This window comes from Scomber japonicus, chromosome 19, assembly GCF_027409825.1.
Source record: "Scomber japonicus isolate fScoJap1 chromosome 19, fScoJap1.pri, whole genome shotgun sequence".
Lineage (NCBI taxonomy): Eukaryota > Metazoa > Chordata > Actinopteri > Scombriformes > Scombridae > Scomber > Scomber japonicus.
This window is the reverse complement of record NC_070596.1, coordinates 12,517,923-12,542,666: the sequence shown is the minus strand read 5'-3', so window position 1 is coordinate 12,542,666 and position 24,744 is coordinate 12,517,923. Positions and strand designations below refer to the sequence as shown.

Below are 24,744 nucleotides of genomic sequence, written 5' to 3'. Positions count from 1 at the left end.
TTGATGATGGCTTTTTTACATCTAACACACACACACACACACACACACACACAGACTTAAATCAGAATGAACAACTCTCTGATCAGCTGTTCTGTGACATCTTGGGGTTAATCATCTCAGAGTTCAGGTTAGATCACGGTGTGTTAAGCCTGCTTTCTGAAACAGACATCTCATCAGTGTGTCTTACTCTTTTGTAGTTAAAATGTCTGCTGCCTCCTCAGGCAGTTACTGTATGGAGTTCTGTCTGTTTTATGATAATATTTAATCTCAGGCCTGTGTCCTCTTTTTACACTTCTCTGCTAATATGGCAGCCCTGTTTCTACAGAAACGTAGATCTTTACAATTGCTATATCGGGTAATCTTTTTTTTTTTCCTGGAAGAATGTTGAGCAGAGAGCCATCTCCTTCCAATGCATTTTCAGCTTTCCATCTATTAAAAAGGACTGACTTTGACTCTGCACTCAAGAGCTGCTATTTCTATGGAAATCACTTTCGACTTATCTAGGATACTTGCATCTCAGGCATTTTACATTATAATGAAACAGACTGTTTTGATGACAAAGCACCCAGCTGAAAGACAGACATAATGACTGTAATTGAATTAATAAGCCACAGTTTTAAGTGAAATATGGTGTCTTATGCCCAAACTGACAGGACAGAATGAGTTGGCTAATGATTTGTGTCACACGCACACACACACACACACAGAAGGTTCGTCCCTCAGGCTGGTTTGCCCTTGAATTTGGAGGCCTGACCCCATTCACTCAGGCTATTACCCATCTGTCCACTAAAGGGACAGCAGGAAAGCATTAGGAATATTGATAGTTTTAGTGGGAATTTTGCCCTTGCTTCTTTAATATAGATATAGTTCGCCTTGAATTTCAATAGAAAGGACATATTTGTCTGCCAACCAGTACGAGAGTCATGTTCATTGATCAGTGTGCTTGTACAGTCACAAACCATAATTTAGAAATGAGTCTCACTTGCACTTTGTACAATGCATGGCATCAATAAGGCTGTTATTATTACAAAAAAAACTATCATTATTTATTATTGGAGACTATCTTCTAATTTTTTTCACTACAGATGCCAATAAAATATCCGAGCGTCAGTCCTGATGCCAAATCCAAACTTATGTCAAAACCCATACTTGATTATTATAATTAATACATAATTATTATCAATTAGATGTTGTTAGTTACCCAGGGATTACGCCAAAATATTGAATCATACGGCGGTTGTGCAGTGATTAAAATGATCATTGATGTAGAAGTAAATCATTCTCTGTTTTGTGTTTTCTTGTCTGCTGCAGAGGAGGAGTACAAACGTCTGAGTGAGGCTCTGGCAGATGAAGGCACCTACAATGCAGTGGCCTTCAAATACAGCGCTGACTACTATGACCCCTCCCAACCCACAGAAGAGGAGGACGCTAACAGAGAAACTGGTGAGAACCCACGCACACTCACTTTACCTAAGGAGTCTCACAGTCAGTTTGTCACACTCATACTAAACAGATGGAGTTATGGGTTGCTCACACCTTTTGTAATAGTACAGTTAGTCATGCACTGGCTTTATTATGGCACTGATGTGTGTCCTGTAAGCGATCACACATCCATCTGGACTTGTGGTTATTCAAAGTAATCTCATTCATGGCAAACGAATCAAATTAGTTTTGCATGTTTGACACAGCCTTTGTAGCGTTGACAAGTTGCTTGCTGTGGCCCTTTCGCCACGTTTTGTTTTTCCACTATTTTACTATTCTTGAATATTTAATTGCTGCTGACTGCTGTGAAGAAACGAGCAGCTCTGTGTAATCCATTTCTTGTAATTCACACAACGGTCCGCATATATATACAACTTCCAGGGGGTTCCCGAAAGTTGAATATCTGCCTGCAGAGCACACAATGAGCTAGTCAAAGATATTTAAGATTATAAATTACATTTAGTATGATACAACCATATTAGCACAGTCAAGCTTTAGCATAACCGTATTTGTAACAGCCTCCTACAGCTGACGTTTAAAGATTTTTTTTTTTAAATTTTAATCATGAGTGGAATCAAGTTTGACATTTAAACCATTACTCACCAGCATCAGTTTTAGTTGTCATTCATCCATATCCAACTACACACACACACATTTACCTAAGCCACTTTTGGGATATTTACATAGACTTATATTGATTTCCTGGGGACTTACCATAACCACTTTTTTCCTAAACCCAATCCTAACCTAACCTTTACCATAACCTTAACCACTGACCCAAAACTTTTACCAGTTAGGGACATGGCTTTTATCCACAAGCTGTCCCTAATCAACTGGTCCTAAGTGTGGTTTTTGTCCCTGAAAGTGACTTAAATGATACACACACACACACACACACACACACACACACACAACAGCAGCTTTAAATATTTAATGTGGCGATTGCCTGAAGCACTTTGTCCCTGCCAGTGACTTAACAAGTGTGCAGACTAGATGCGTCTCTCTGGGGACATTGTAGAGCAGAGTCCAGGGTATGATTATCTGCCAACATTCCAGATGCCATTAGAATTCCTCTTTAGGGAATAAGTCAATAAAGGCTAAATGTCACACTGGCTATCACCATATTGAGCTGATTTCAGTTCAGTTATGTTGTTTTGTTGTCAATTTTATTTCCCTCCATCCCTTTTTTGAAGTCTTGGACATTATCACAAATACAAATTGATGAAAAAGTCGAGAACCCCCCCCCCCCCCCCCCCCCCCCGCCCCACCACAGTGAAAACAAATAGCCTCAAGGAGAATGTTTGGGGCCGACAGATCCGGACACACATAATCACAATATAAATCAATTAATTATCGTTATTATTTGCTCATGATTGAAAGCCAAATAAGCCAGAAGGTTAATAGCGGTGTGATTTATTATCTTTAATCTGTCAAAACACATCAAATCTATGTCTTATCATTAACCTTCCTTCAAAACCCCCACACTAATTGTAACGTACTCAGTTCGCAGTACACCCATTCATTTCATGTGCTGTCAGAATAAGGGACTTATTTAAATGTCCGCAGGGTTTATGTCAGAGAGCGCCAACACGACAACGTCCTCCTTTGAACATAAATGTCCTGTCACTACAATCTCCCAGTGTGCAGTTATCCCCCATAACATCAGCGGGGGAGGATCAAAGCTGTCCACAGGCTTCTCATTTTGACCAGCTCTTCCAACATTTATTTAATTCCAATACAAAATAGGATGATCAGCTTTGGAAGATATTTGATATCTCATTTTTATTTGTGAGATATGACTTGTGAGCAGTTTCTCATCATTGCCATTTGTATTGCATTCACCACTGCAGTAATGTAGCGATTATCACTAAATGTCAGCTACAGTAAATTTGGTCAGATTTAAATACAGGTGAGTTCTTTTTGAAGCTGACTTAAAGTGAAATACTGATGAAAATATGTATCAGTGGCTCAATGAAACCCTGTTAAAACAAAGAGGTGTACTTGATCACTTTTGATCCATATGGTTTTATAAATCCCCTGATTTTATTTTGTTCAGCGTTATTTAGCACAAATCAAAGTTACATGTTTAAACTGATATGGCTAATATCAGTTCTCATTTTAATATGACTTTGTAGTAATCAGAGGATTTACAGTTTTTTCCCCAGTGAATGGAGCAGTGACCCACTTGAAAAGTATTACTGTTCCAATATGAATTGTTCTCAGGCCATTCTGGCTCAAACACAACATGCAGTATATGTGTTGGCATCCTACTTTCACTAAAATATTTGAATTCTACGTCTGCCTATTTGGGACTACTGACTGTCTTATTCAGCTATGTAAGCAGACTACCTTCCTTTCTCCTCGTGTGGCACAACTGATTTAATGTCTGGCCATTCTGTAGCTTTGAATAGAGTAGAAATGACAATCACATAATTAATTTGGAAATTATGCTTTGACTTTTGCCTTTAAATAGCTGGGGAGTACCTCCATTTGATGGATTAGTGTGGAATAAGCATTGAGGTTTATGTAGTAAGCCATTTAAGAATGATCAGCATTATCCATACAGTCAATCATGCTAATAATCTTATTATAATAGCTGAAATGACAATTAAAAGCTTAAGAGTCTTGGGCATTCTTCCAAAGTTAGGGCGCTGTTTGGAAAGCCATGATATGATTACTTAATTGGAACTGAGATTTGACACACGATAGAGTGAACAGATGGACACTGTGTGACTTAAAGTCCTTGCTGATATCCGATTACAATACTGTACCTTTGGGATAGAAGAAGTGGCCACATGAAATCACTTAAAATGGTAAAAGGACTGGATAATTACTTCCTTTAATGTTGTGTCCAAAATATGAGATATGTCCCCTTTATAGCTGTGCAAACTCTGTGTTAAAAAAAGTTTCTCTTTAGTTTCCACTTGATAGATCTGTGTAGCGGGTAGAGTGATGGAGGGCTTGTGGTTCAAAACATTTTAGCAACTCTAAATTAGTTTTACTGCTCAACTGGGTATATATCCAACAGGACATATTTAGTTCTTTTGTTACAAATTACTAACAAGACTTAATCTTTTTGTCTGAACCTCTCATGCATAGAAGAAGCTGAGCCTGAGGAGAGTGAGGAGCCTTTTGTTGCTCCCCCAGGGCTGGGTATCCCATCTGATGTGGAACTGGTGAGTATTGTATATAAACAACATATACTTGCTGTAATCCAATATTAAAAAAAACTACCTTTTGTAAGTCTTTATGTGTTCAGATGTTATGTAATAGTCCACATGATGAGGAAATGGAGATAAGAAGATTCTGATGTCAGTGTCAACTATTATCTATTTAGCAACTAGAGACCCCCCAACTGAACTTTAGACTGGAAAATGTAGCTGCAACTTTCTCATGGCACAGCTAGCCTCACAAAAAACACTGGCTATTATAAAGAAATGGGCTGCAACTAATGTAAAAATATAATATTTTTCCTCAAACAAAGGACCTAAGTGATTAATCATTTATCAAACGATCAACTAATCATTTAAGCTTTTCTAGAAATACCTGAACTGTAGATGGATGTTTTCTGTCAGGAAATTGATTAGCAAAGGCGGTAAGCCACTCAGATCCTGACACATCTCTTGTTGTGATTAATTTAGTTTGTAGATGACAGCCTAATCAATAACTCTTCAAGGATTTGCTCAGTTAAATAACACCTCCTCCCATTTTCCCTTAAGGTTAAACATTTTAATATATAATGTGCATTTTGTGGAAGTGTATTAATTTTTAATTTGAATCCTCCTCTGCTTAAAAACAGAACATACTGCATGTGTTGTATTAGAAATTCTATACATCTACACATATATGTTATCTGCCACATTTACATGACATGCGGTGATGACAACAAGGTGGTAATAGGCTGAATAATTTAAAATGCATGGCTGGTGCTTTGTTCTATCTGATAGTGTTGTGTCAGATAATCATCCCTCAGGACCTGGCCAGTCCACAACCAGAATCATCAAAGACCTCTTTCAGCTGTCACGTTCTTATGCATGAAAAGAAAGATGCGCTTTAATGTTTTACATGGACACTGTATACATTCAGTATATATCATGCTGGGTATGAAGCAGTGTAAACACCCCTGTGTATACATATAGAGCAAAACACGGCTGCACTATATGTTGACCACAACCACGACCCTGAAGGCCCTCTTTCAGCTGTCACGTTCTTATACATTAGATGAAAGACAAGCTTTAATGTTGCCATGGACACTGTATATTCAGTATATACCATGCTAGGTATAAAGCAGCCAAAATACCCCTGTGTATAGAGAGCAAAACATAGCTGCTTTAGAGCAATATTCTTCTCTTTTAATACATTTCAGTGCAGTTTGTTCATTATAATTATTGTGTGCAATTATTCTCATATGATTTTTTTCTTTTAAATTGATAGTTAAAGTCAGGAAGCATAAGGAGAGAGCAGGGGGGATGACTTGCATTAAAGGTCCCTGGCCAGAATCTCTACTGGAGCTGCTAAGTTACCAGAGTACAAACATTTATAATTTGAATGCATTCTACTCGGCAGAAGCAGTATATTGTGGATATTGTTTTATTAAACTTTTATTTTTTTCAATATATTTAAATATTTTCAATAATGTTTTATTTCCTAAAGGAATTTGTCTTCATTAGATAGCTGATAGTGATCACAACATATAATACAATATGTTTAAACAAGCAGATAAAGTGCAACAAAGGTCCTCCAGCAGACCAGGTTGTCATAATTAGATGGCATGCACCTGAGCTGAGGAAACCACATGACTCCTTCTCTGCACTTACATGTGATAACATTTTACTTTTAATGTGCAGGAATGTTTTATCACTGTAACACGTTGGTTACATTTTCCTTTGTATCTTTGAGTTATATGTGCTGGGGAGGATGTTTTCACTGCTGTATATCACATCAATATAAAATAAGTATTACATAGCCCCTTCTTCCCTAATGGCAAAGTTCTTAAATCAGAGTGTGAAAGGTCCTTATATGTCACAATATCCTTTGCAGCAATAGTGGTCTGTTAGTGTTGGACAATGGCATCTTTTTGGCCAGTGTCTTGAAAGTTAGTATTTATTATGACTTTCACCTCAATGAGATATATGTGTGTTCGTTTGCAGAATGCTGCACTTCTCTGTACTCTCTGGGTAATGACAATGATTAATCATTGAAAGCACACAAGGGTAACAATAATGAATGAATAATGGACCATTTCTTGTTCCACTAATATCCACCCCATGTGTATTTTCCCAATTCATGTCATCACAATGAACATAAGACTGCTTGCCATGAAAGTGCTTTGGAAACAAAATGGCTTATGTCCTTGGCATGAAGATGTTATCCATAATCTGTGCATTGAATCTTAATATAGCAGTCTGGTTCATACACTCTTATCTACGGTGCTGGTGTTTATTTTGTACTGTTTTGGCTTAAGGTTCAAGAGTGTTTCTATAGGATATATTGCCTGCTTTGCAAACGAAAAATGGGGACGTATAGTATATTAATAGACAATAAATAAGAAAGTTAAATTAATGTTATTTATCCTATAATGGAATTTCAGCCAATAATTATATCCGATTATGTGGAGACTTGGCTGCACCACTCAAAACTTGATTTAGTGGGATTGTTTTAAGGCCAGATCGTCTGTCTGTGTCATTGCTTGTGTTTGCTTGGGGGCAAACTCATAAGTTTGTGGGGGCTGAGCTCCCCACACACTGCAGACAGCAGTGTAAACTCACAGCAGACTTTATTACACTTTACTCAAGTTGATGACAACAATTCCCATTATCCATAAGTGCAACAAAATCCACCAGTTAATGACAGAGTATGAGCAATTTATCAAAAAGTTCAAAGAGCAGATAGCATAAATTTGGAGAAAGGCAATGTCCTTGACCGCTATCCCTATCACTATTCATCCACAGCTGGTTTGTTTAACACAGCCGCACAAAGCTTGTAATGCCAATGGCACATTTTTTCTAAACAAATTAAAAAGCTAAACGTATAACAATGGGGAAACATTAGCCACACATCTTAAGATTAGTTGAATTATCAATGACTGAAATCAACCAGCTAATCCTCTCTACCAGCAGTGAGTGTCTTTCACATCAGCAGTAGGGAGGCTGAGTGATGCCACAGGGCTGTTTGCCATTTTATTTATTGTAAACGACCTGCACGCTGTCTAAACAGCGGGGTCTAAGGGCTTTACGTGGCCATTAATCAGTCCAGCAGTATGTAAAGTGATACTAATGGTTTTTGTAGCCTGTATATACATGCACATCAATAAGGAGATAAGGTATGGCATCATTAAGTTTACTTATTAAAATAATTATTACAACCAAGTATACCATAATTTCATTTTCTTCCTCATTCTAGGGATGGTGAATGTTCCAAATGTTGGCATTTTATTAGAAATGTAATCTTGTCAATCTGAAATTACATATTTATTCAGTTCTTACATTTTTGCTCTAGAAAGAATAATATTGGTTATCATATCTGGGTCAACCATAGCAAACAGCCTTACTGGTTATCATTATCAGCCCTGAAATCCAATATCTGTGCGTCTGTGGTTAAAAACTTCAGTTTGTAGTGAATTATATATGTTTAAAACACCTGTGTTGATTTTTGGTATTCTTTGCAGCCGGCAACCATCAAGACCCATAACATCATCGAGAGGACAGCCAACTTTGTATGTCAGCAGGGTGCTCAGTTTGAAATAGTGCTGAAAGCCAAGCAGGCCAACAACTCCCAGTTTGACTTTCTTCGGTTTGACCATTACCTGAACCCTTATTACAAACACATCCTGCGGGCCATGAAGGAAGGTCGATACAACCTTGTCTCCGCCAGCAAGCAAGAGCAGTCGCAGGGTGAGTTATAGAAAGCAACTCCTTGAATCTATAGATTGTGTTGTCATTATGTGCTCACACTGACATTTCATTTACTGAATTTAATGTAATAAATGCATTCATATGAGAGAAATCCAACTGAAGAATACAATAAGCGACATTAACATTTTGCATGAATTATAATGTTAAGCATTTGCTCATACATTTATTCAATGTTTTCTCTTTTTTGTTGCTGTTTTGCTGTAGAATCCAATTCTGATGATTCAGATGAGGATGGGGATGGCAGTTACCTCCATCCCAGTCTATTTGCCCCTAAAAGGAGCTCTCGCCTGGAGGAGCTGATGAAGGTAATGTAAATAAAATGTAGGCCACCCAGCTTCAAACTTTATCTGTTTGATGCAGTTGCTGCATTACATAGACAGTTCATCTAAGGCTGTCAAACTGAAAATGGCTTCCAACATCCCCTAGTATGTCAGACTTATTCATTCCTCCATCCTCATTTTTAAAAATTTGGTCAGGGGTTCAAACTGGTGACCTCATCACAGTGCTGTAATCCTAACTGGTAGGCCACCACTGCCTGTCATCAGAATGATATATACATGGTTAGTGCTGTCCATTTCTGTTAGACTCTGCTTAGTGTCTTGATCCTGTTACTGCATGCTGTGATAACTATATTGTGTTTGCCTCTCTCCTTGTTATTACAGCTTTCTGTAAAGGGTTTCATGTGTCTTGTCAGGACAGCCATTAGACTTTGACAGTGCAGCAAGAATAGGAGCCTGTTTTAGTAGCACGCTATCTAACACTTGCCTCCTATCAAGAGAGATTTCCTTTTCAGATCAGCTGCACAAATGTTCTTCTAAGGACTCGTATTTCATATTTTAGACTCAGTGGCAGACTCAGAGAACTTTATTGTCCATTAAATTAACATAAAATGGAAATTTGTGTTTACACTGGCATATAAGACAACACACATCATACACAACAATATACAATAATTACACATTAAAGGTGGGATGAAATCTTAAAGTGGCAATCAAAAAAAAAAAGCGATGAGTGGATTATTCTTCCACTAGCATGTAAGTCCTTCATACCCATCACACCATTGGTTACACAGCAGTGCTCAATGAATAGATTGTACATTAAAAGAAGTGATTGTGTTGGTTGCAGAATGTCCTAAAGAGCAGCCTATAAAAATAAAATATGGGAGTGTTTGGGTGGAAGCCAGGGGAGGAGGCGGCCAGGCGACTTCCAAGTGATCTTTTTAAACAAGCTCTTATTGAAGTTGGTCACAGCTAATGGAATAAAGGATTTCTTTTAATCATTCTTCCTGGTCATTGGAACTTAGTCTGTGGCCCTGATGGCAGCAACTGAAATGCTGAATGAAAAGAATGGGTGGGGTAATTTTAGATCTGTACTGCCTTTTTGGTTATGGATCAAGAAATAAAACCCTGGAATAAGAGTTGTTTGACTCTAATGGTCTTACTGGTCTGACTGATAACCTGTGCCAGTTAGCTCTTTTGTTTTACAAAGAGGTTTGAGGCACTGTCTTGTTTCTTGTAGATGTAGTCAGCATTGTCCTTGAAGGTGAGTCAATTGTGTAATACTGATCCTAGATAGTTAGTGGGACAGTGGGTGACCTGCTCTACTTTCTGGCCCCTCATACTGGTTGACTTGTTGGTAAGACCTGTGCTGCCTGTTCTCCTATTACCTCCTAGACATGGCTCCTTAGTGTCTGTGAAATCAAGTCTAAAATGCTGTTGTGTGTGCATATCCTGCTGGCAGGTGACTAGGGCTATGCCATCCGCATACTTAATAAGGGAGAGGGCGATACACTTTATATGTGCATATTGAGAACAGCAGGGGGGGAGTACACATCCTTGAGGAACACCTATATTCAGGGCAAGAAAAGGTGTTGTTGATACGTGCAACTAAACTGCAGACATTTTTACTACAGGGATGATGATTGAGGAATATTTGTAAAAGTTTTATAGGCTTAATTCTTGAATTCTGTTGACCTCCTATAACACTGAGGAAGATTACTGAATACGATTACTTGCAAGTATTAATGCTTAAATATTGCACTGCCTTCAAATATTTGCTAATGCTGGTTGCAAGGTTTCTGACTTTGGAGATCCTTGAATATTTGGCATATGAACTATATTATTACTGAAAATGATCCTTTCTCCTACTTAATGCATGTGGCAGGTCTAAATGGTAAAAGCATTCCTTTACTCAAAGAAAAGATGTGTGCATGTGTGATTCATCAAACTGGCCTTTCTCTTTTGTAGCCACTACAAGTAATGGACCCAGACCATCCTCTGGCAGCACTCGTTCGAAAAGCCAAACAGGAGAGAAATGGTACGGCAGCAGTGGCCACCAAACCAGAGGAAGTGGCAGACCCAGCTGCATCTGCCACACCAGCGCAGTACACTGCAGATCGTGAGTATATAATTTTTTTCCCCCTTTCTTTTTGAGAGCAAAAAAAACACATCTGAAAGGTATTTAGACTTTAATTTCCCTTTCCTTTAAATTTCCTTCTGTTGTTATCTCTGCCTATTGGGAGGGAGACTATTTTTGGTTTGTTGCTGAACATAGAAATTGTTTGATTTAAAAACGTATGAAGCCTCCAGGTATTAAAACTTCCTTATGATGTACTGTTGACCACAGGAAACTTGCCTTTGACTCAGTTTGGACCATTTGTCTGCATATGGTATTCCGCCAGTGATCGCTAGTCAATACAACTCCCCCCCCCTTCTTAATGCTGACCACAGTCTGAAATTGATGTGAAGGGATTTTCAATGCCGTTCACCAAACTGATATTGAGCTTAGATGCGGCCTCTTGAAAACCAGAGGACTTGACCTGACCCAGCTTGTATGCCCACACACTTGTAGTCCACCTGATTGTGGGTCAGGTCAGACTTCAACTGCTATGTCCTTGATGTCTGCAGAAATATTCAATAATACCTGACAGTACTTAAGAGGGTTTATAACATAAGCAGCACATACCACATCTCTAGTAAGAGGCTCAAAACATAACAGATTGACTTGAATGTAGCTATTTGTCAGAAATGGTACTGTAAGTTATACCTTGATTGGTATCGGGTACATTCCCCTATTGATATTAATTAAATAAAGTAAGACATTGGCAGTGAAATGTTTTTCCCACTGGGATAAATATACAGAAGAAAAACAGATGATCTCCTAATGTATAACATAGATTACTCTGAAAAGTAAAGAGTAACAACAATAACATTTTAAATACATTTACAGTTCATTTTGTACATTACATACATTGATATGGAAGGTGGAGCAGCATCTGAAGACAACGTATGTTTGTTTTGTCTCTCGGTTTCAGAAATGTTACAACTCTTGCCATTATCAACCTCATTATTAAGAGTTACTTTAGAAAATCACATGTACAGTATTGGGGCTATTGTTATGCCTCTATGCCAGTATAACATTTTAATAACACATGACATTTTTATAATGAATGAAACAAAAAGATAATACTTATGTTCAATTCAAAAGAATTCGGGGCCATACCCTATCTATTCACGATGAGTCAAATCCACCTCCACTACAAATTATGTAACACATTGCTGCTACAGTACATTTCCCATATATGTGTTTATTCTCCTCCAAAACAGTTGTGTAGATCAGACAAACAATCCACACACTGTACTAATAGCTCCCAGCAGTTTTAATTGAGCAACACTTCGATCTAACAGAGATCTTCGTCAGGCGTTGTCAAATCACCAAAGCAGAACAAGCAATATACAGACACAAACACATTCATCACTGAGGTGATCGTGATCGGCACGATTAAGGGTGCAGGCTAATTAGAGAAGAGCTGGACAACACTGTCCAATACTCCTACATGGGGGACAGAGCATGACTTTATGAAAAGGGCAAAATAAAAAAAAAACTAGAAACATCTAGATCAATATTGTACAGGCACATAATCAATGAAACACATCAGAAGTTGAGTCAAATATATATTATAAATGACAAATCATCCAGAATAAACAATTAACAGAAAAACTTCTATATATAACAACATGTAGAACAATAGAAATATAACAAAAAACATAAACTATTTCTCAGATTAATATATACATATAATATATGTTTGTGTCTTTATGTTGCCTGTTCGGCTTTGTGATGGTGATTTGACAAAGAGCTGTTACATCGAAACATTTCTAAATTTAAATTGCTGGGAGCTTCTAGCACAGTGTGTGGCTCTTTTCTCTGATTCTTGCCTTTGGTTTGGTTTTTGATCCAGCAGATGTAGAAGTTTTCAGGATGTGCGTTCCCTACACCCTATCGTAAATAAACCTATGACCAGTGCCCCTGCTGACCCATGAATGTTAACTTATCCATTACTGCAATTTATTCATCACTGAGACATGTGGAGGACAACCTCCTTTGACCTGATATTTGCTTTAGAAATAGGGCTGTTGATGTTAGTAAATTGGTTGTGGATGATTAGCTACTTAATTCTGTTGATATGCATTGTTGTTTAAAATGGGGGCTGTTAATTTGTCCATCCATGTAGCTATGCTTGGCTTGATCCCACGATAAAGTGCTCTCATGCTTTTTGAATACTTTTTGTTGATTTTGCCACTTATGTTAATTCAGGGCTTTGAAGATCTCTTTTGTTTTGTATATGTAATCACTATTCCTATCTCTGATTGTTGAAAATATGTTGAGGAGCTAACAATAAGAGTTGCTCCAAGAAAACACCAGCCACCCTCATCATAAAACTCAATCTGTCAGTGGATCGAGCGACCATCTACTGTATCTGACCATCCGCTGTCCAACCAACCATTCAGCTGAATTTCCTTTTTGGCCCTCTGCCTACACATCGTCTCAAGTCTTTATCTCAACTATAACACATGTCAAGTTTGTAGAAGGACAAGAAGAGCTCGTGCTTCGGTTTTCCATTTTCTTGACTTGAGAAAATTGGATGTGTCATTAAAGTCAACCAGCTCAGTGAGTAATGTGTTAATATCACATTGTCCCCACTTCGACACTGACCATTTATTTTGTCCCTATCTCTGTATTGCTCCCCTCCTCCTACCTTTCTCACGCCCCTCAATAAAGGATCTTTGTAACACAAACCCATTGATAAGGTAGATGGCCTTTTTTTGGACATAGGTCACATGATGATTTATAGTCTCTTCCTTCAGCTAAATTAAATAAATTACTGCGACTGACATATTAAACATAACATAACCTAACAGCATGAAAGAGACCAGGAGCAAAGTACATGAAACGACTGTGACACACAAATCAAGCTTCAGCAACAGAGGATAGATCACAGCTGTACAAAGTAAGGTTATATGGAAGCATATATCTTTGTCCAGCTTATTCATTTTTCCTGCCTTGAAAGAAAATGCAATATCAACACAGTAACTGAGAACAAATGTGGCATTTCACTTTATTTATAGACTCACCTAACAAGCCTGATTTGACAGTTTACATTTGCAGTGGCAGATGACTTTTTCCTGACCTGTTAATCCTCTTCACAAAAGTTGAAATAGAAACATTGTAATTGCAATGATTTCATAAAATGTTTTGCTATTCACCACAATTTAACATAATATCTAAACATTTGTTTCTGTATGCTTCTCACTTTTCAACTTAATGGTACAGAAAATGGGAAAAACAGCAATACTCCTTACCACAAGGCTGTTAAGGTCACTGTATGGTTGAATCAACAAAAAATGGAACAAAGAACTGACCATTATGATCCTATCTATGCTATTATTTGTTGCATGCCTGTTAAAATGGATTGCATTATAGTATTAAGTTTGTGTCCACAATTCATCCATGGTCAAAGAGGTGAATTTTCATCCCTACTTCTGTACATGTATACATGTGTACATCCACATGAGGCAAAGCTGTGTATTTATCTCTATACTGTATATATACACCACATGAAGTAATAGAAGTATTCATCAGGCATGATTGAAACTGTTATGGGAGATATTCTGTGTAATTATTTCCTTTTCATTTGTTTGCAGCAAATGCAGCAGCAATGTACTATGGGTACTACATGCTCCCCGATGGAACATTCTGCTTAGCCCCACCTCCACCAGGAATAGATGCCAGCTCCTACTACAATAATATACCCTCGGCTGTCATGGCTCCCCCTACTTCATCTGCTTTGCCTCATGTTGGCGCTACACCCACACCTCCTGAAACCATTGCCATGGCACCACCAGCTACAACCCCCTCTCAGGTTACCAGCTCTGCTGCTCCTGCCACCTTACCAGAAACCAGGTATGAAGTAGCATATCACTGTATCTTACCATTTCCTCCGTAATAGCCTCACTGAAATTTAAAAGTATCTTTGAATTTTTTGGTGCTTTGCTTCATCAGTAGTGTTGTACTGTGAATCTGTGATGAATAACATGTTGATAATTTTATTCACAAACCTTAATCAGGCACAAATGAAATGTAGTCCAAATTAGCTCAAGGCCAATTCATGTTTTGCCACGGACAGCTGTGGACTTGCATGAGGATGACGGACATGCATGTGGTTCCATTCACACTAGCATCAGGGTTCCACCAACATAGCCATGTTCCACATGTGAGCACTAGAAAACAGCATTGCAGTGTGTGAAATCAAGTGTGTGAGTATAAACCACTGTACAGTGTTTTTCTGATCAGCCTTTAAACGCAATACTCTGTTGCTCCATATGGACTTGCTGGATCGTATTCCATTGTCTTACCGGAACTTTAAACATCACGCCCACATCTACACTGCCCTTCTTATTGTTTTGTACAGGGCTGTTTTGAGTCTAAATGCAGCAGAGGAGTTCTTGTGTGTTGCTTAACAACAAGAAAAAGATGAACATGAAAAGTGACTGCTGAATGAGAACAGGAATACAATACATAAATTCAATAGATGAGACAAGCATTCCTTTTTGCTTTTCTAGTATTTGCAGGTGGTCACAAATAGTTAGGCTGCAGGCAGATGTCTGCAGATGGGTCAATGCAGACCCTTACTAACATGGGCACATGACAAAACACAACCCTAACGTTCACACAGACACAGAAAACATGAATTGGCCTTTAGTCAAAATATTAATGGAAAATACTAAATAAGTGGTGTCTATCTTTAATTCTCAGTCAGAAAGCTGAAGCTCAGGTTTCTACACCAGCAGTGGCAGCCATTATTCCTCCACCACCTGACATCCAGCCAGTCATAGACAAGCTGGCTGAGTATGTTGCTCGGAATGGTGTTAAGTTCGAGGCCAGTGTACGTGCCAAGAATGATCCAAGGTAAGTGCTCTTACTAGAAATAAATGTGTTGCTCAGGTCAGGTCTTGGTTTCAAGAACTCTCTATTAGTAACTTTACCTTCAGATATTATATAGAATCTCTTCATCATCCTTCATCTTTTATGAGTAGCCATATGTGTTCTTATGTCTTCTTCCCTCTGTCAACTATAGGTTTGACTTTCTGCAGTCTTGGAATCAGTACAACACCTATTACGAGTTTAAGAAGAATTACTTCATGCAGAAAGAAGGGAAAGGCTTGCCAGAGGTATTATGAGCTTTATATATTTATATATATATACATTTGTGAGTCTGTGTTACTGTCTGTATGGATTTGGTAGATAATCCCCCTCCAGCTTTCTTAATCACTTTAGATTCCCTACCATGACACTTTCAAACTACCACATTGCCATCTGATATCGGTACTCATGGTCCCCAGATAAACAGTTGTAATGATTTTGGTGACCGTGCAACCACATTTTTATCACAGCTGCTACATAATCATGAATTATAAAAACTCCCATTTAAAGCCCTAAATGGGTTAATAAACCTCTGCCATGTGGCTCACAACTAACAACATTGCTGTAATGGATACCGGTGAGGTTGACAAAGCTTGTTAAGTATATTTTCAAAACAGAAAGGTCAGTGTAATTAGACTTGTATCAGTCAAGCAAATCAAATTTCAGTTCTGCCACAGGACTAAGATATCATGCAGAGCTGATGAAATTAAATTATAGCAACTAGAGCTCTGTGTGTACAATGGGATGGCACAGTTGTTAGGGAACCAACAAGCATGTAGTAAATCAGCAGTAAACATTTCACATGTAGGATTAGATATAACCTATGTATGCAATATTAAAATTACATCTCCTGAGTCTCTCATGATATTACATTCAATCCATTATTTGTTGACAATCTTATCTTATATCAGGTGCTCAGTAGATGCTTGGTTTGAGCAGAGAAAAACTTAGGAAAAGCAAGGTTAGTATTTCACCCTCGCAGATGGACCTTCACACTGAGGTGAAACACTAACTTGTTTCCTGCCATCAACCTCACTGTTTTCCACACCTGCCTGTAATTCTGTTTAAAAAGCATTCGCAGCCGACGCTTCTAGGAAAAGGTTGTCTAAGCATTAACTGCACCCACAGTCAACCTTGAAATTAGCTGCTTTTATTTGCTGAATATGCTTGTACCTGCCATGCTAAAATTAAAGATCTACTGATCCAAAACACTGAAATTCTGGGATGAAAGTAAGAAGCAGAATAAGGAAGAGATTAAATGGCAGAGGATTGACATAGGGCTGATCTAGCCTTCTCACTGGTCAACAGAGCATCACTGTCAAACCCCTAGACTATCCTTCAACCTAATCAGAACATCACGTCTAACTGTGGTATATCAGGGTCTTAATGAGGCATCCTGGCCAATTAGCAGTAGTGCCAACAGACATATAGCACTTTGACTGGCTTGTCAGGCTGCCCTAGCTCCCCCGTGGCACTTGCTACATACTGTATACTGTATGGTGTGTTGGTTAACCAACAACTGATATCAATAAATTCCCTGTGGTAAGGCAAGTGATGATTGTTCCCATATTGCCTGTGGTCTTAAGGTTCCCCACAAACTCACAGGATGTTCTTTATCATTTTGTGGTGAGATCCTATTTCCTGATTTGCTGAGTAAAGTTCAATAACTGATTTTTGTTAAGTTATTTTAGTATATACCCTAGAGAAAAAAATACTTATTCATGTATATACTTATAATGTTTATAATAGGGACCCACACAGATTCAGCTTACAATGATAGAAGGATGGTGCATTGAAGCAAGAGAAGATTTGACTGCTGGTAGCAGCAGTGGAAGGCTTATTTATAGTGCCAGATAATATTTAATTAGTTAAGTTTAGCTGGCTTCAGAAGTGGGCATCAGAGTCACTGTTCTGAGTGAGATTCATTCTGTACCTTTTGAGACAATTCATGATACAAGATGATCACAACATACATAAAATCAAGAAAAGCAGCAAATCCTTACATTGAAGAAGCTTATTCATTTTCAGTCAAATGACAAACTGATTAATCAACTCATTGTTTCAACTCAGGTCTGATTATATTTCTCATTGTAGTATAATAATATTTCTCTAATTTGTTAGAAAACACAATTAAATGATGTGTATTTTTGAACTTTCATATTTTACTGATATTGCATTAGAATGACTGCAATATATTGTTGAATGTGTTAATATATTTAACAAACAAAAGCATTTAAATATAACCTTGCATAATTATATTAAAACATAAACTAAAAGGAGCTTTACGCAGGGGAACTCTAATTTATCCTATGAATGGACACAAGGACAAGTGATGCATCATATATTTTCTCTGGTCTGGTGATAAATCTTTCATATTGCTAAAATGAAAGCAATTATTAGCTCAGCTCCCTTGAAGCACCACCCATTTCCTTGCCAAGGTCCCTTTTTAGAATATGATCTCATTGACACCATATTAGGATATTCACCAAGTGCCTGGGTTGTTTCAAAGTGTTAGAAATGTGTTTAATTATGATCATTTTTAAATATGGAAACAGGTTTGCAGATGGGTATATTTGTTAATAATGCAGACAGTAATGGAAAACTATAGTGTGGTTTAATGAATAATTTACTCTCAGTTCAATTTCAGTCCATTCACTTAGTAGAACAGGTCCATCATGGGATATCATGCCTGTGTGTGGGCTGATTTAAGACAGGTTTATTCATGCCTTAAAGGCAGATGATCTGTGGTCCGTCAGTTATTTAACTCCTCACCTTTGCTAAGAATGCCTTACCCTGCAGACTTACCTAGCTACAGCTAGTTAGCTCTGTATTTCATTACCATTGAGTGGTGCTTGACCACCTTAAAGGAAAATTCCAGTTTATTTCAACATGACAGCTTTACCATAAATGTGTCCCTTATGACTCTGTGGGTCATGCTAACTTTGCACCCACCACCTCTATTATAGAGATTTAGGGAAATGAAGACTTGCGAAAACTGGTAAATTATAAATATACTGCATTTATATGACCACTTGAGAAAACATGTCAACATTCACCCTTTGACGCACACACACACACACACACACACACACACACACACACACACACACACACACACACACACACACACACACACACACACACACACACACACACACACATTCATATGCTGATGGCACAGGCTGCCCTGTGAGGTACTAACCTGCTTATCAGGATCTAATCTAATGCACACTCACACACAACTCAGGAGCAATTTGGGGTTCAGGATCTTGCCCAAGGACACTTCAATATGTGAATTAGAGTAGCAGGGGATCGAACCACCCATCCTCTGATTAGTGGACAACCTGCTTTACCTTCTGAGCCACAGCAACTCCACAATGAACTGTGCAAGCCTCCTATTTCTAAATAAACATGGTTTCTACATGAATCATTTTAAATTCTTGTCAGTGAGTCAGATTGAAAGTACACAGAAAGTGCAAGGACGTCATCTACCAGAGGTCTATACACCTATAATTGGTAGGTTTTCGAGCAGGGTTTCAGGAATATAACATGCTCCCATGTCAGTGCTCTATCCTGGATATTTTGTCATTCCTTCAGTAACCACTGGATAAAGGTGGAGGAAGGGGAATAAGATACAACAACATACTGCTCCGCTTTACAGCTGCTCTGTGGGGAGTAGTTATCGAACTGAGGGATGACACATATGTCACCACAATATCCCATATTATATTTGTTGCACCGTGTTCCTTCTGTCAGTGAACAGAAGTTATAGTCTTCAAGTTTAATTTTGCCCTAGGAGTATATACGTCATTGTTCATTTCCTAAAGGCTGTCCTATTGGAAATAGACATTACAACTGTCATTCCCAAAGACTGGGAAACAGCTAACATTAACCCGTGAGGGACCGTGAGGGACGCTAGAACCTGACTGGACTTATTCAGACACACCTAGTTGCATTCATTGAAAACTTTGATCACTATTTTTCAACTGAAAGATTTGAAGTTGGATTCAAAATCCCTTTGAATTTGAAAGCCCAGAGTCATTGCTGCAGCTTGGACTAACTCATGCTGAAGAAACAGAGCTGTTACAGCTGAGCAGCAATCCAAAGCTGAAAAGAAAACATGAATGCCTTGGCATTATCTTCATTCTGAATAAGCATATCCTAAGTAAGGCCAGCATTTTGCTACTCATCCCTTTCAACATCCAAGTGCAGAGTGGCATTTTTGGTTTTCACACAAATAAAGACAAAACATAAATAGACTGAACACGGCACTCAGTATGCACATTGCACTTTACTCTTGTACTCTGGACTGGAATGCAATACTAACAAGCAAGCAGTTAAATTAATATGCACACAGACTGGATATTTGGAGTAGGCCTAAAAAGATAATATTCAGGATAATTAAATAGATAACAATAGCTGCTCTTAAACACAAGTGTGCTTGTTCTGATAATAGGCATGAACATGTCAAAACACTTTCAACAAGAATGTTTTTGGTAGTAGTGAATATGAGTAGCAGTTGAACAGGTGTGCCTAATGAAGTGGCCAGAGAGTGTATATGGTCATGGTTTGTTGAGTTTGCTTTGTGTCGTTGAGGAAGGAGAAATCAAGAAGTGAGCAAGAAAGTTTTGTATGGAGCAGTTTGTCTTTGGCAAATTGAATTAATTAGCTTGTCAGAATGTAGACAAACGTTCCTTGTTTTTGATATATGCTGTGGGTAATGGGAAGCAAATGTTGCTGCTGTCAGTCAGTGATATTATTTATAGTCAGTGAAAAAAGTGAGAAAATGATCTAAAGTATGTCAAAGCAGACAGCAACAGGGCGTGGGGCTGGTGTTGCTTTATGTAAGTATCAATACAGTGTTTAAAATCTTGAAATGTTACACTTTTGGACTCTGGGAAGGGGAATTTTTAAAATAGCCCAAATCATCAAAAGATACTGTCCTGTTTCATCAGAGAACTCCATTTACCAGGTTTCTAGAAAGTCACAAATTCAAGTTTATAATTTGGGTGTAATGTGATACTCAACCCCAAAAATCAGTATCAAGCACGTACTTTTATAATTAGAACTCTGCTTTCATCTGATAGGAAACTGAGGTCCTGCTCTGCTTCTGACTAACATTTCATCATTTTTAAAAATCTATACATGAAACACACAGTACACAGCAACTCCTATGTGGTTTTGACAGCATGTCTGTGACAACGATGCAAGTGGAAGGCTAAGAATAAAATAAATAATAAATATAAATAATAAAATTGTTTTAAAAGAAAAAAGAAAACAGTATAACAGAGAGATGAATCAAAAGTAAAGGTGTGTTTCAAGTCTCATCTGGACTGTTTGATCAAGACAAACTGCAGTTTTCACCCCCTCTGCTGTCAGATTATTCCTGATTGAATTCATTTAACACTTTTAAACATTTAACTTCTATGAACAACAAAAAACAAAATGGTGGTTTCCATTTTCTGGAGGGTATGCTCCAAATATCGGGGGATCCAACTACTTAGCCTTCTGGGGGAAACTTTTGTGTGGTGGGAAAGGCTCTGTCTGATTGTTGAAGCTCAGATTCGGGAGGGTTAGGGTTAGGGTTAGGGAATGCAAATTCTATCCTGGCTGAAGAACAGTGGACCAGCTCTTCACCATTGCAGGGATACTTGAGGGGTCATGGGAGATCCCACATCCAGTTTACACAGGTAATGAAAAATGGGTCCCTCAGGACACTGTGTGGGGGGTGCTGCGGGAGTGTGGGGTAGCAGGGCCATTGCTTCAAGCTATTTGGTCCTTTTACAGCCACAGTAAGAGCTGTGTTGCATTCTTGGCAGGAAGTCAGACTCGTTCTCAATGGGTGTCGAGCTTTGCCAGGGTTGTCCCTTGTCTCCACCACCATGTCGTGCTGTGATCACAAGCTTTGGGTAGTGACTACAAGAATGAGATTGTGGATACAGGTGGCTGAAATGAGTTTCCTCTGGAGAGTCTGTGGAAGCTTGGAGGAGCCAGCTGAGATGGTTTGGGCACCTGGTTAGGATGTCTCCTGGACGCCTCCATGTGGAGGTGCCACTTGAGGGACTGCATATTTCTTCTGGCCTGGGAATGCCCTGGGATCCCCCAGGAGGAGCTAGTGAACAATGCTGGATCAGTCCTGGATAAGTGGTGGAAAATGGATGGAAATTGCTAACACATTGGATGCTGATGATGAAGTGCATTTATTGTTAAACTGGTATAACAGTTGATTGTGGGTTTGGCAAAAACTGAGTTTTAAACAAATCTGTGAATTGAAGAGAAGTAGAAATCCCATGCACAGCAGTGTAATTCAGTCAGGGACCAGTCAAATGCAGACTACGTGAAAGTATCTGAAAATTTAGAGTTGCACTAATCATCTGTCATGTACATTTTTCTTTATTTTTTCATTTTAAACCATCTGGAATCTGACTATGTAGCCAAGGTTGTAAAAGCAAAGCAGCCTTTTCAGCCCTGCTGTGAACTGCTGGTTCATGTTCCCATTCAGAATGAAGGATTTTCAACATTTGAACAATCTTGTTAGATCACCTCATGTGAATCAGTGTATGTAAAGATTATAAAGACTGGACTAAAGGTATGTGTGTGAGCAAAGTATTGCATATTCCAACTGAGGTCTCACAGAATGGTTTAGAGTGTGTTTCCCTCTGCTTCTTCTCCTGTGAGCTATGATGGTGATTAGTAGGAAGTTGTCTTTGAAACATTCTTCAAACATGGTAAAATGTACCTTTTGAGGTTAGTTTAGTTTTTTCCTTTTTATGCCACTTTTTCTTATTCTATCAGCAGTTTATATATGTGATGGGGGATTAGAGCATTTGGTGTACTACATAGGTTTTCTGGTTATCTAGCCTGTGCACATAAGCAAGCTGTGTGGGCTTTGTGGAGAGACTTTGTTGATGTGAAGGGTAACAGACCATACAGTGGAATATTAGAGAGCCAATTAACGTATTTAAAGCTATTTAAGCAACTAATTAAACTGACAGATAAGTAATTGCTAGAAAAAAAAGGATAGAGTAACAGTTAAAAGCAAACAAATAATACTGAAAATAATTGTTCCTGATCAGATATGTACAGGACCATTAAGTTAAATAATGAGATTATTTACATAATGGCCTGACTTGCTACCTCAGGAAATCCAAACAACTATTAAAATAAGGTGTTATAGAAATAAACACCTACAGCTCTTTATTTGAGTTTTTGCATATTTCCACGGAAAATATTCAGATATTTAAAACACGAGCAGACTGGTTTGTTGATGTTATGTCTAGTGCACTGAAAAGTTATGTTTCCTGCTGCAAATAGACAATTTTCAGTATAAGCTGCATTAAACCAGGTCTCAATGAGGACAGTTTGGATAATGAATAAGAAAAAGTACAAATAAACTACTGATTTTAGGCTAATATAGTTAAATAGTTAAAGTAAAAAAAAAAATTCATCCATGGCCCTACCAAGCCACAGTTATAGAGGAGTGGCTGATGTTGTGATACTACAGCTGTATACAAGACTTTTTATTTTTCTTATTTCCGCTGCTGTGCAGTGACGGTAGTTGAGCGTGAAGTCTCATTTTTCATATCATAAGACATCAGTCAGCTGTCAGGAATCTTCTGCTTATGTCGATGGACCTCTGACCTTTTTTTTCTGCTCAGCCCTCCACAAAGTATTCAAGAACATCTGCCATCATGTTCTGTTCTCCACAGTTACTAATTGGTTCCCAAACAGCAACATTTACTGTAAGCAGAGTAGGGATATGTTTTTAAAGCCTAACCTTTACCTGCCCATCAGTAATTTCACTAGTTAAATGCAGGAGTTTCATTGGAAATCAATGCCAGGGAGGGATTCTTGCTAATACTACAAATCCACCACCAGTGGTATTGTACACTATGCACAAAAACACAAAAAGGCATTGGGTCTTCTACCCAGTCAGTCAAATCTGCATGTGGGTTCCTTTTTTCCTTTTTAGGGGGGATACATTGACAGGCACACAGACAACTGGGAACTTTCCCAAGACTTTTGCATATATTACTCCTGTACTTCATCATGAAAGTACATAATGTAAAAAATCAGAGCAAGCAGCATTGCGTGGAATCTAATTTTCAACACCATCTGTTGCTTGTCAAAATCTTACCAGTTAATGCATAATATGAAAACACTGTAGAAAATACAATCAAGCTTAGATGGTGTGTAGTAACTGTGTGGTGTATTGGTTTAAAATGTGAATAGGACTTGGGGAACTCATTCAAATAAGTTGCTGATACCTTCTCTTTCTTTCTCTTTATTATTTTTCTGTTTTCCAGACTGAGACAGCAGATGATGAGCTTCAATCGGACAAGTTAGCCAAGGATTGTAAGCTGAATAAAGGTATGTTAACGAAACAAGCAAAAATACAATAAATACAGTGAACATAGTGCTACTTTCCCCTCCTCTTCTGTAATTCATTCGTTCAGTAAATGAGATGCAAAGTCTTTAGCTAAATATGTGTATGTGTGGGTACACGTGCCCATATTGACTATAGTGTGTACATCATTGTGTGTATTTGTCATATATTGGTGTTTATGCATGGGTGTCTGGGAGTCTATTTATGCTACCAATTTCATTTGGTGGTGTCAAGCTGGAAATGTGTATTTAGAGATGAAAGAGTCTGCTTACCACATCAATGGCAGGACCCATAAACATGCACATATATGCAAATGAAGGCATGCAGTCACACAGACTATTGAGAGGCGACAGGTCATGAAGCAGGACAGAGAAAAGTAATAACTAGTCGCAGTAATGCTCAAGGAAACTACTCAGCCTTCCTCAATAAAGATCAAGGTCCTATATTAAGGTTATTTCTTTAGGGAATGACACACACTCTCTACTCTTTCATCTCTACTGGAGCAGACACATTTGATTACAAAATAGAAATCGATGTGACGCACCAATGCTGTTTCATATCTAAACAGTTGCTTTGTGGCCAATTCTCTGTCTTTCTGTTTGACTCTCTCTCTGACTGTTTCTCTGCTCTGTCTGTTTGCCTGAATGTGTTTTTATGTCTGTTTCTTGTTTCCTTTAGTTCAGTTCCCTTTTTCTGCTT

General features: G+C 38.2%; 1 protein-coding gene across 4 annotated transcripts in view; it reads left to right on the top strand.

The window, feature by feature from the left end:
* Positions 1–24,744, top strand: part of sfswap (splicing factor SWAP) — a 55,819-nt gene that overhangs the window by 4,076 nt on the left and 26,999 nt on the right. For all 4 annotated transcript variants that reach the window (XM_053339922.1, XM_053339921.1, XM_053339923.1 and 1 more), the window contains 9 exons: positions 1,312–1,443; positions 4,582–4,658; positions 8,150–8,375; positions 8,601–8,701; positions 10,643–10,793; positions 14,381–14,639; positions 15,492–15,644; positions 15,814–15,907; positions 23,966–24,029. In XM_053339922.1, coding sequence (XP_053195897.1) covers positions 1,312–1,443; positions 4,582–4,658; positions 8,150–8,375; positions 8,601–8,701; positions 10,643–10,793; positions 14,381–14,639; positions 15,492–15,644; positions 15,814–15,907; positions 23,966–24,029 — 1,257 coding nt within the window. The remainder of the gene's footprint in view (positions 1–1,311; positions 1,444–4,581; positions 4,659–8,149; positions 8,376–8,600; positions 8,702–10,642; positions 10,794–14,380; positions 14,640–15,491; positions 15,645–15,813; positions 15,908–23,965; positions 24,030–24,744) is intronic.